The sequence below is a fragment of the Sebastes umbrosus genome, chromosome 21, assembly GCF_015220745.1.
Source record: "Sebastes umbrosus isolate fSebUmb1 chromosome 21, fSebUmb1.pri, whole genome shotgun sequence".
Classification (NCBI taxonomy): Eukaryota; Metazoa; Chordata; class Actinopteri; order Perciformes; family Sebastidae; genus Sebastes; species Sebastes umbrosus.
This window is the reverse complement of record NC_051289.1, coordinates 25,247,182-25,259,982: the sequence shown is the minus strand read 5'-3', so window position 1 is coordinate 25,259,982 and position 12,801 is coordinate 25,247,182. Positions and strand designations below refer to the sequence as shown.

Sequence of the window (12,801 nt, the reverse complement as noted above, 5' to 3'; positions counted from 1 at the left end):
ACAAGGTAATGTAGAAATACTATAGTTGATATAATATATTATATTAATCCTGTAAAGGTTTTTATTTTTGTGAAGAAATGTGTTGAGAATAATTTGGACTGTTTTATATTTAGTCGCTGACCAGGAACGAATAGAGACATGAAGTGAAATAAATAGAAAACAAATCAATAAACAACCAAACAACCAGGTTTTTCTGGAGTTTAGTTTATAGACTCGTTGTCTCTCCTGATCCTAACTTCACTCTGGATGGGTTATTTATTTTAACTAGTCGTGTGAATGATACAGAGACGACTCCTCGTTTCTTCTTTTTTTGATGGCTTCTTTGCATCAAGATTGTGCAACAGCTCTGTAGCAGCTTAAATTAGTTTCGATTTGTCAAAGAGTATAAAACAGACAGATGTGTTCCAGATGTGTGGCAGTGGTTTAACCGGGCACAGGGCAGTGGATGTGATTGTGTAACTAAAGGAAATGATAGATGGGAGACATTATTCGTTTTTATTCAGGAATAATAAGCTCTATTTAATTATAATGACGTCACTTGTCTAAACAGGAGCCTTGATAAGCGCTTCAGACAAACTTCCTTGTTAACTCGACACATCACTCTGCTAAGCACTTCCACACTTGTGGAAATGTTTCTAGGTCTGGCTGTGTTGCCACATCCAGTCAGTTTCAGCAAACATCCCGGTGTGATTTAATGCAAAAGAGTGAAGGTATCAAAAACACATTACTACTTTACAGTTAAATAATCAACAATTGTTTTATTCCAACAGGAGCAGTAAAGAATGCTTAGAACAACACAACAGTATAACATGTACTCAGTGGTGGAAAGTAACTAAGTACATTTACTCAAGTACTGTACTTAAGTACAATTTTGAAGTACTTGTACTTTACTTGAGTATTTCCATGTTCTACTCCACTACATCTCAGAGGGAAATATTAGACTTTTTACTCCACTACATTGATTTAATAACTTTAGTTACTTTACAGCTTCAGATTATTAATACAAAATATAATCAAGGAATAAATTATGTATTATTATAGATTAAACTACCCAGCAGTATATAATAATAAATGATGTATTATTATAGATTAAACTACCCAGCAGTATATAATAATAAATTATGTATTATTATAGATTAAACTACCCAGCAGTATATAATAATAAATGATATATTATTAAAGATTAAATTACCCAGCAGTATATAATAATAAATGATATATTATTATAGATTAAACTACCCAGCAGTATATAATAATAAATGATATATTATTATAGATTAAACTACCCAGCAGTATATAATAATAAATGATATATTATTATAGATTAAACTACCCAGCAGTATATAATAATAGATGATATATTATTATAGATTAAACTACCCAGCAGTATATAATAATAAATTATGTATTATTATGGATTAAACTACCCAGCAGTATATAATAATAAATTATATATTATTATAGATTAAACTACCCAGCAGTATATAATAATAAATTATGTATTATTATAGATTAAACTACCCAGCAGTATATAATAATAAATGATATATTATTATAGATTAAATTACCCAGCAGTATATAATAATAAATGATATATTATTATAGATTAAACTACCCAGCAGTATATAATAATAAATGATATATTATTATAGATTAAACTACCCAGCAGAATATAATAATAAATTATGTATTATTATGGATTAAACTACCCAGCAGTATATAATAATAAATTATGTATTATTATAGATTAAACTACCCAGCAGTATATAAAGTCATTTATATCAGCTTTACTGCAACATTAAAGTGATGAACACATTAATGCATCAATAAGTATAATCCAATAATAAACATTATTCTGCATAATGTGTACTTTTATGTTTGGTACTTTAAGTATATTCATATGCTAATATTTTTGCACTTTTACTTAAGGGGACTGTTTGTAATTTCTTACATGGATAAATCATTGCTGGTCGGTGTCCCATGGTCGCTTGCATGTGTCTACGCTGTTCAGACTCAGGCTGTATTCGAAACCGCATACTATACTAGTAGTACGTACTGATTTGGCCAAAATGTAGTATGTAGTATGCGAACAAAAGCAAAATCTACAGTATGCCAAAAATACCCGGATGACGTACTGATTTGGAAAAATTCTCCAGCATGCATCAGACCAGTCTATCTCGCCTACTGTATCCCACAATGCAAAGCGCTGGAACAGTACAGGCTACGGGTACAAAAACAGCAGCCAAAAGCTGCTCGTTTTTTACGTATTTTGTAGTTATTTCATCACTAAATTCACTTCTGAAAGTTTTTGAGGCGAGAAATCAACTGTGTAGATTATTAATATCGGCAGTTTTACGAAGTTAGATGGCGAATCGAACATTTGTTCCACCGTTGTCGGAGTTTAGAAGCTCCACAGAATACCGTGACAGCCAGCGAGCGCCTGCCCGGGTCGCTGCCAGCAAGCCGGGTAGTCACGCTCAGAGACCGCTATGAGCTGCTGGAGCTCACTCCGGTCTCGTAGACCAGAGGCTTTTATTTCCTTGTTGACGGATAGTTTGTTTAAATATCACAACACAGATGTCCATTATAAATTAACAGGAACCTGTGTTTATCTGCCTTTTTGGAGTTAAAAAGCTCCACAATCGCCCACAGGCGTAGCTCGCTGGAGAGCCGGCCAGTGACGCTCACAGAGCGGCTGCAGAGCAGCAGAGTGGCGAGAGAAAGAGCAGCTTCTGACGGGGCAGAGAGATTCCTGATGAGACAACATGACACTTTTTTAGCATTTCTCTAATATCTGGAGGGAGATCAGTCCACTTTTTTTTTTTGCTGTAACTGAAAAAGCAGTTTGAGTAAAGTAAATGTTGTGGATCAATGTTTTATATTTCCCGTCTCTCCTCGTTGATGATCCTGTTTGTCGGACTTCTTTATGAGCTGTCAGAATAAATAGTGTAAACCTGCAGTATCTTATAAAGTAAACAAGCACAACATAAACAACAAAATCAAAGTTGTATTTTTTGATAATATTGTAATAGTGGTACAAGTTTGTTTTTTTGTCCTGTGCTTTAAGAGCTGGTTTAAAGGCTTAACCTCGTCTAGCATACTGCTAAATACATCACTTTAACTGTCACATACTGCATACTACTGAGGAACGCAGTATGCAGTATATACTGTATACTGCATACTGCGCTCCTCAGTAGTATGCAGTATGCGGTTTCGAATACAGCCTCAGACTCCAACACAAACTACACGGAAGCACCAAAACCTCTTGGTTGTATCTAGTGAAGCCCGTCTGTTAAACAGTGTTGGCCGCGGTCGGAGGACGCGGGGGGAGACCGTAGCTTTGGTCTCCAGGACCGGAGTCTCTGCTGTACACTGCTCCTCTGCTCCCTTGCCTGCCTTCACTCACACATCACGCTCGTTCTCGCTCTTTTGCTCCACTCTCACGTGCATGTGCACACACTCCACACTGCAGAAGAGTTAGTTTAGCTCTGAGAATATCTAGTGAATGTACAGTGGACGTTTGTGCAGAAATAACTGCTGCAGCTCCTCCAGACCAACAGAGGTTTCCCGTGTCTTGTGAAGTGACGGGGCTCCGCAGAGAGAAACGTTATCGTCTCCGACCAAAACTCCGGTGTCTCCCCTGTTCCCTCCGGCCGCGGTCGGGAGGCTGAGGCAGGAAAAGCCAACACTAGGATCAGCATTGATTCATAGAGAGACCTTCGTCTGGTCAGCTAACATTACTGCCAAGCAGCTGAAATATAGAGTGATATTGTGCTTTTAGCTGACGTGTATCGTGATCTACTATGTAGAGCGAGCACAGGCACGAGCAACAGGACGCTGACTTTTGTTGACTTAATGGCCACAGGTGTCGCTGTTAACAAGCAGTTTCTGATTCTTACAAACAGTCCCTTTAAGAAGGGTTTTGAACCCTTACTTGTAACAGAGTATTTCTACATGGTAGTATTGCTACTTTTACTGAAGTACAAGATCTGAGTACTTCCACCACTGCATGTACTAAAATACATTAATAATAACATGTATTACAATAATGTAATATAACAATATAACATGTAATAGAAATGTTTACTTAACGTGATGCCCCTACTGAGGCCTGTACTACGAAGCAGGATTTGCGGTTATCGAGGTAACTTCAGGGTTAACTCTGGGTTTTCGGTACTACGAAGCTGGTTCACTTCTTACCGGGGTAGATCACCATGGTAACTTATGCTGAATGGCTAACCTGCTCCGGAGCAGGTTATGTTCCAGATCAGAGATCAACTCCTATGAAAGCAACTCCTACTGACCAATCAGAGCTCAGTGCAGTGATTGTATGATAATATTAAGATAAGATAAGATAAGATGAACCTTTATTAATCCCCGGAGGGAAATTCAGGTGTCAAAGCAGCAACATCAGCAAACAGAGTGAATCACAGGAGAGGTAAAGGTATACAAAAATTATAAAGACAATAATAGAGATATAAAAGATACAAAATGAATGGGTGAACATAGTGTGTACAGTCCGTCAATAAATAAATGTAGAATGTACAATAAATAAATAAATAAAAAAATAAATGTAATATGTACATATGTGCAGTCAGCAATAAAGTGGTATATAGGATGTATAGTGTAAAGTGAGTGTAAAGTGCGCCAGATAGTGCATGTTTAAATTTCTTAAAAGTCCTAATAGTTGACATATGGGGGTCAGCCTTGGTTGTGGAGCCTGATGGCTACCAGCATGAAGGACTGACCCAGGCGCTTTGTGTTGTGCCGAGGAGGGATGAGTCTGTGGCTGAAGGTGCTCCTCATCTTGACTAGCTCATCATGGAGGGGGTGGAAGGGGTTTTCCAGGATAGCGTCCAGCTTCCTCCTCATCCTGCCCTCTGCCACCACCTCCAGACCGTCCAGCTCAGATCCAACCACAGAGCCAGCCTTCCTCACCAGCCTGTTCAGTCTGTTGGCATCCCTTGTGTTCATGTTACCCCCCCAACATACCACAGCAAAAAAGAGAACACTGGCTACTACAGACTGGTAAAACATCTGCAGCAGCCTATTACATACATTAAAAGACCTGAGCCTCCTCAGGAAGAACAGTTTACTCTGTCCCTTCCTGTAGAGGGCCTCGGTGTTATCAGTCCAGTCAAGTCTACTGTCCATATGTACTCCCAGGAACTTGTAGGTGTCCACCACCTCCACCTCCTCCCCTCGGATGGTGATGGGAGTTGGGGGCCTCGTGCTCCGCCGGAAGTCCACCACCAGCTCCTTGGTCTTTCCAATGTTGAGCTGGAGGTAATTGTTATCACACCACCCTATGAAGTTCTCCACCAGGGCTCTGTACTCCTCCTCGTTGTCATCTGTGATGCAGCTGACGATGGAGGAGTCATCGGAGAACTTCTGTAGGTGGCATGTACCCGAGTGGAAGCGAAAGTCGGAGGTGTAGGTGGTGAACAGGAAGGGAGACAGCACAGTTCCTTGGGGGGCGCCGGTGTTGCTCACCAGCACATCTGACAGGCTGCCCTGCAGTCTGACATACTGTGGTCTGCTGGTGAGGTAGTCCGTAATCCAGGCCACCAGGCCATGATCTACCTGCATCGCTGAGAGCTTCTCAGCTAGCCAGAGTGGCAGGATGGTGTTGAAGGCGCTGGAGAAGTCGAAGAACATGATTCTTACAGTGCTGTGCGGCCTCTCCAGGTGTGTGTAGGCTCTGTGGAGCATGTAGGTGATGGCATCATCCACACCGATGTTTTCCTGGTATGCAAACTGCAGGGGGTCCCGGACGTCGCTCACAAGGGGCTTGAGGTGCTGCAGAACCAGTCTCTCAAAGATCTTCATGACGTGTGACGTCAGAGCAACTGGCCTGTAGTCATTGGGGGTGCTGGGGTGTCCCTTCTTGGCCACCGGGACGATGCAGGAGGTCTTCCAGAGCTGGGGAACCTTCTTCAGCCTCAGGGAGAGGCTGAAGAGGTGCTGGAACGCTGCTGCCAGCTCCCCAGCACACGCCTTGAGCACCCTGGGGTTGATGTTGTCTGGTCCCCTGGCCTTGTTCACGCTGATCTTTGAGAGCTGCTTCCTCACCTGGCCCCTTGTGATGATCAGGGTGGATGTTGCAATGTCTCCAGGTGCAAAGGACATGCTGTGGATGTGATCCTCAGGGTAGGTATGGGGGGGGCAAGCTGCTGCTGCCTCCTGGGGATGGGTGCTGGGGGGAGGAGGAGAGGTGTGGAAGGGGGGGGAGGAGGGGAAGGAGAGGTGTGGAGGGGGGGCACTGGTGTTGGTGAGTGAGGACCCAGGCTGTCCTGCTGAGCTCATGGGGGTTGGTTGGTCAAACCTGTTGAAAAACAGATTTAGCTCATTTGCATGTTCCTGGGTCCCCTCAACACCAGGGCTCGGCTGTTTGTAGCCAGTTATCTTCCTGAACCCCCCCCCCACACCTCCCTGGAGCTGTCGGCCTGTAATCTCCCCTCCAGTCTGTCTTTGTAGGTGTCCTTGGCCGCCCTCAGCTCCTTCTTCAGCTCCTTCTGGACAACCTTGGCCCCCTCAATGTCCCCGGCCATGAACGCCCTCTTCTTCCTGTTCAACAGGGCTTTAATGTCCCCATTGATCCAGGGCCTGTTGTTAGAAAAGCAGCGTACCTTTTTGGTGGGTACGATGCTCTCCTCACAGAACCTGATGTAGTCTGTGATGCAGTGGGAGAGTCCATCGATGTCCTCACCGTGGACCCTGTCAAACAACTCCCAGTCTGTTGACCTGTAACACTCCCTCAGCTCCTCCTCAACTTCCACTGACCACTGTTGAACAGTCCTGGTGGTGGCGGGCTGCCTCCTGACAACAGGCTTGTATGTTGGCACAAGCCTGATGAGGTTGTGGTCTGAACCGCCAAGGGGGGGGAGAACAGTGGCGCTGTATGCCTCCTTAATGTTGGCATACAGCAGGTCCAGGGTCTTATTGTGTCTTGTGTTACAGGTCACATACTGGGTGAAGTTCGACAGGGCTCTGGAGACCTTCACATGGTTAAAATCACCATTTACAATGATGAATGCGCTGGGGTGCCTCGTCTGTAATCCCGCGACGGTGGAGTGGATGACGTCACTCGCCTGCACCGCCACAGCAATCGGTTGAATGTAAACAGTAACTATGATGCAGTGTGAGAACTCTCGAGGCAGATAATATGGCCTCAAACTCACAGCCAGCAGCTCAATATCCGGGGTACAGATGCGCTCCTTTACAGTGATGTGTCTGGGATTACACCATCTGGAGTTAACAAAGACAGCAAGCCCTCCGCCTTTCTGTTTACCGCTCTGTTTGTCTCTGTCAGCTCGCACCACCGTGAAGCCTTCCGGTTCCACTAAGCAGTCTGGTATAATCCCCTTCAGCCATGTCTCCGTAAAGCACAACACACTGGACTCTCGGTATTCCCGTTGGTCTTTCACCAGGGCTGCTAGCTCGTCCGTCTTGTTGGCCAGAGATCTCACATTGCCCATGATCACCGAAGGCAGGACGGGTTTAAATCTCCTCCTCTCCTTCTCCCTCCTCCCCCTCACGATCACACCGGCTCTTGATCCCCGTCTGTGTCGCCGTATCTCGGCAGGTAAATCCTTTGGTGGCGCTGCTACTCGGTCCCGAAAGGCGAGGAGCGCTTCAAACGAATACACCGTCCGTTGTCCGATCATGTCCGTTTGTCAGGCTAACTAAATATAATAACTAAATAAGACGGCTGTGAAAACATATTACACACATATTACACACATATGAAGAAGTTACCGTCATAATCCAGGCTAAAAACAACACAGTTTAAACTGACAAATGCAGAAAGGACAGTTGGATTTAAGTTGTGGGTGTTTACCACTTTGAATTATATTTTTATATTTATTTATTTTTACTTCCTCTTGAGTCCGTTTCACACCGTCAGAGAGGGGGAAAGCAGCTGAAAGGAAGTTTAAATAGTTATAGACTATGTTAATGTACGCACAGGGTTAAAATAGGTGTAATCCATTCATCCATTACACTCTTTGAAGCTATTTATATTTAAATGAATATTTCTGACTTTTCCGTTAAATTAATAAATCTGTTAATTTACGCATTCACACATCGGGAGTTTTTTCTTTCACCAGCTGTCCTTCCTGCATTTGGCAGCTTCAACTGTGTTACTTTTAGTCTAGATTAAGTGTTTAACTTCTTCATATTTGTCTACTATAGTTCACTCTTCTTTGTTAAATGTGCCACTCTGCCTGTCGGTAGACTTGTTCATGTCTGTGATTGGTCAGATGCTGCAAACACCTCCTCGTTCATGTGAACGCGCTCATATCCAGACAGAGAAACCCTGGGTTGACTTACCGAGTTGATAACCAGCTTCGTAGTACAGTTTAGCGAGATCTCGTTTGTTAGGTTAAGTGAAGCCAGATAACGAGAAGATACCCTGGGTCTGTTGAACTCGCTTCGTAGTACAGGACTCATGAGAATACACTGTTTACCATTGACGGAGCATTTTGGACATTTTTTCTTGGGCGCTACCCACATAATCAGCTGTGCTGCTCATACCACAAATGCATGATCCTTACAAGTTGGACATCATTGTGAAGGTAAATAAACAAGCTCTCCAACCATGTTAAATACAATGACTTTTAGCATTGTAACAACAGAGAAATAATCCACCAAACACAAGTTTCCAAACTTTTTTTTCCAAGTTTATTATGCACAGATGATTTTCTATCATATTTTACACATATTACTGGGTGCATTTCATATTTTTAAATACAAAAATATTGACAATTTGTACAATTTATTATTATTATTATTATTATTATTATTAGTAGTAGTAGTAGTAGTAGTAATGTTTTTTTTGTGTTTGGCTGTCTGGCTCAGGGGGAGAGGCGCCCTAGCGCCTTCTATTTGCCGGCCGCCCCTGCTGTAATAACTGAACTTGTATCTGATGTGTTTCTGTCTCCTCTCACAGGATGTGAAGATGATCTGCAGCATCCTGCTGCTCCTCAGTCTGACCTCCTGTGTCTCTGGTTAGTTGACCTTCACTTTATTATCCACAAACACTAAATACACTTTCAGACAAACATCTCTAGATGGAGTTTGACATGTTCAAGTTGTCAGTTTGTCTGCTGCTCACTTTCCCTCTCTGTCTCCTCTACAGGAGCATTTGTAGTGAATGTGAAACAGACCTCCTATCAGGCAGAGAAGAACCACAACATCACACTGGAGTGGATGTTCACAACCAGAACCCACAGTTCCCCCAAATCACTTTTTATCTACTGTGAACTGTTTGCTGAGCCCAGACCCTTAGTCTTGTTTCATCTCCTTGGAGGTGTTGAGGACCCAGAGTCTCAGGATAAACAGTTTGCAGGACGAGTCCGGTGTGACAAAGACGTCCTCAGAGATGGACGACTCAGACTTCACATGTCCAGACTCAGGATTGATGACTCTGGTGTGTACCGGTGTAATGTGCTCACAGGTGATGGTACGGGCTCTGAGATATGTCACCTTGATGTCACAGGTGAGTTGATTCAGTAGAACGCAGTCAGTAAAACCAGACTAAGAGTCTACAGCCCTGCTAGTGCTAAACACATCTTAGTTTAGCATGTTGGCATGCTGCAGTCTCAACTGGCTCAGAGCCTGGAGGGCAAAACACTGTTCCAACATGGCGGCTAACACTGGGAACTCCATAGAGAGGGGAAGTCCCTCCTCTTCTAGTGGACCACCATGGGACCTGATTTCTGAATAAATATGAACGCTAGTCAACGGAGAGAGATAAATAATTTTTGTCAATTTAAAACATATTTTTTCATATCCAGAAAGTCTCAGTTTGTCGTCGTATCATTTAGTTTAGTGTGAAACTGCTCAGTGAACTACATCTCTCGTCTCGTACAACATAATTCACCAACACTAGCTAGCTATAGTTATCTATGTTCCACACACAGATGAACCGTTATCTGACCTGATGTGTTTTATCAGAGACCCCAGGTCTTTTTATCAGCCGGGAAGAGAAAGAAGGCTCAGACGTGTTGCTGGTGTGAGTTCATTCAAGTAGGAAACACACAGACATCGTAGCTTCAGAGAGAGAGACGTCACTGTGACCTTTGGTTGTGTCGTCATTCTAATTATGTACTTTCACAGTCTGATACTGTTTTACAACAAACTGCGACTTTATGGACTTGCAAAATTATCTTTTAAATTAACAAACATCATATGTGTGATTCATGGAGCAATAACGGGATCAAAACAATATGTATCTCTCTCCGTTGACTAGCGTTCATATGACATGGTATACAGTGGTCCACTAGAAGAGGAGGGACTTCACCTCTCTATAGAGCTACTACTTAAGTCTGTCAAATCTTTATTTTTTTACAACCCATAAGTGTTTAGATCACCGTTCAAATGAGGAAAACCAAGATACAAACTGCAAGTCTTAAGCACATGTGACCCATATAGAGTACCTGCTGCTGTATCTCAGTCATTTAAGTGGAAGTAGACAACTTTTCAACTAGCTAGCACGCTAGCTTATCAACTCCTTCATCATAACAGAATATAATAACTTTCACCACTGCTCATCTTAGAAAGGACGCCGCAAGAAAACCTGTTCTTTGTTTATGTAATGTGCGTTTAGATTGATTAGAATGGTTAGATTGGTTAGATTGGTTAGAATGGTTAGAATGGTTGGATTGGTTAGATTGGTTAGATTGGTTAGAATGGTTAGAATGGTTAGAATGGTTGGATTGGTTAGATTGGTTAGAATGGTTAGAATGGTTAGAATGGTTGGATTGGTTAGATTGGTTAGAATGGTTAGATTGGTTAGATTGGTTAGAATGGTTAGAATGGTTGGATTGGTTAGATTGGTTAGATTGGTTAGATTGGTTGGTGGATAATCTAAACAAAGAACACGTTTTCTTGCGGTGGCCTTTCTAAGATGAGCAGTGATGAAAGTTATTATATTCTGTTGTGATCAAGGAGTCGATAACCAGTTAGCGTTAGCTAGCATAGCTAGCTAGTTAAAAAGTTGTCTCAGCTTCATCCCTGCTCGAGCTGTACCAAAGAACACATATTACTAAGAAGTGAAAGTCAACTGGCTAACGTCCTGGGCTACTGCTGATGAAGACTAGGATCATATTTAGTCTTTCTTTTGTCAGTCTGCTGGATTTATTTAGTTTCCTGTTTCAGTAAAATGGTTCCACTTCAGACAATCAGACACATTTTATATTCTGTCCTTTACAGCAGCTGCTGATGAGCCCAAACCTCCAACACCAACAATGAGACCACCAACACCAGAGAGACACACAATGAGACCACAACCAAAGAGTTGGGAAAAGATCACCCTCTCTGTTGCACTGATAACTGTACTGGGTCTCGTAGCTGGATACTGCTTTGCCGTGCTTTGTAAACCTACTCGTAGTCCTCGTAGAGAAAACAACGGAACAGACGTACAGTCGAGTCTAGAACTACCAAATGATGGCCGATTAGTATTAGAAATGGAGAAGCTTATATCTAATAGAGGAAGCCAGGATACTTCCGAAGCGACTATGAGTCTAGACTCACACAACCTGGATCACCCTGGAGCAATGAATACCAATTTGTTGTAGAAATGGAGGGGGTTACACCTCTGGAGGATTACAGAGAGAGGAGATGATAGTGGTATCGTCAATGTGAGGAAAAACAGTAAATGTCACAGAATGATGCATGTGTTTGGGATACAGTGTAAATATAGAACACACAGCATTTTAGCTTTATAAAATGTTGAACTATGTTGTATGTGTAAGGCAGTAGCCTAAATCGACCACCAGATGTCGCTGGTGAGCTGTCAATTCCCATCCAGAATGGAGCAATTATCCATGTTTGTCCCTTACAGGACACCGTAGTTCTGAAATCCAGGGTGCATCCCAAAGCTCTTATTTGTCGTTTCCTCGCTCCTCGCTTGAACCGGAAGTTGTTCTGGTGCGCCATCTTGAAGACCGTCCCAAAGCTCTTATTTCTGCACCGAGGAGCGAGGAGGGAGGAGCGAGGAGCGAGGAGGGATCTTTGAGGAGCGAGGACACACCAGAGCATCCTTCACGGAAGTCGTTTACCGACCGACACGCCCCCTTATTGGATATCAGTTACTGATTGGACGCTGCTGCTGATAGACACGCCCCCTTATTGGATATCAGTTCCTGATTGGACGCTGCTGCCGACCGGACTGATCTGATAACTTTACCTCTCAACATCACTGAGTTTTATACCGGAGTGAAGACAGATCACAGATTAAAGGTGTTATAGTTTAGTTGTCTTCTGATTCACCATCTAGTTATAATGTGTGTTAACTGAAGCTCTGAACAGCAGCAGAAGGACCTGCAGTATCTCTGCTTCTTCCTTCAGTGAAGCAGTCTGTCACTGAAAGAGCTTTATAAAACCTGACAAACAGACTTAGAATAACTTTCTGCATTTATTAGAATGCTTTTTATTTTCATGATCTGTTATTTCCCCCGTTAACTTTTATAAATGATATTGTTACTGATTTAAATGGTTCATATTTTGTTACACTTTGTTTGGCTCTTTTTTGCTTCTTGTTTTTTGCACTATCCCCTTTGCTGCTGTACACTGCAAATGTCCCCAATCTATACAGAATGTACTGTATACTGCGTACTGCGTTCCTCAGTAGTATGCAGTATGTACTGTATACTGCGTACTGCGTTCCTCAGTAGTATGCAGTATGTACTGTATACTGCCTACTGCGTTCCTCAGTAGTATGCAGTATGTACTGTATACTGCCTACTGCGTTCCTCAGTAGTATGCAGTATGCGGTTTCGAATACAGCCTGTGTGTTGA

The 12,801-nt window shown here is 42.6% G+C and overlaps 1 protein-coding gene across 1 annotated transcript; it reads left to right on the top strand.

The window, feature by feature from the left end:
* Positions 1 to 8,484: 8,484 nt before the first annotated feature.
* Positions 8,485 to 12,185, top strand: LOC119480340. Its single transcript, XM_037756510.1, has 3 exons — positions 8,485 to 9,008; positions 9,140 to 9,499; positions 11,215 to 12,185. Exons 1-3 carry the CDS (start codon positions 8,927 to 8,929, stop codon positions 11,577 to 11,579), a joined length of 807 nt encoding a protein of 268 aa, XP_037612438.1. The 5' UTR covers positions 8,485 to 8,926; the 3' UTR covers positions 11,580 to 12,185.
* Positions 12,186 to 12,801: the final 616 nt, after the last annotated feature.

Bases quoted from the DNA above. Each gene is read 5' to 3' on its own strand.
- LOC119480340 (XM_037756510.1), top strand. From the start codon at position 8,927: ATGTGTTTCTGTCTCCTCTCACAGGATGTGAAGATGATCTGCAGCATC. The intron at 9,009-9,139 runs GTTAGTTGACCT...TCTCCTCTACAG, and splicing joins TCTGACCTCCTGTGTCTCTG to GAGCATTTGTAGTGAATGTG. The intron at 9,500-11,214 runs GTGAGTTGATTC...TGTCCTTTACAG, and splicing joins ATGTCACCTTGATGTCACAG to CAGCTGCTGATGAGCCCAAA.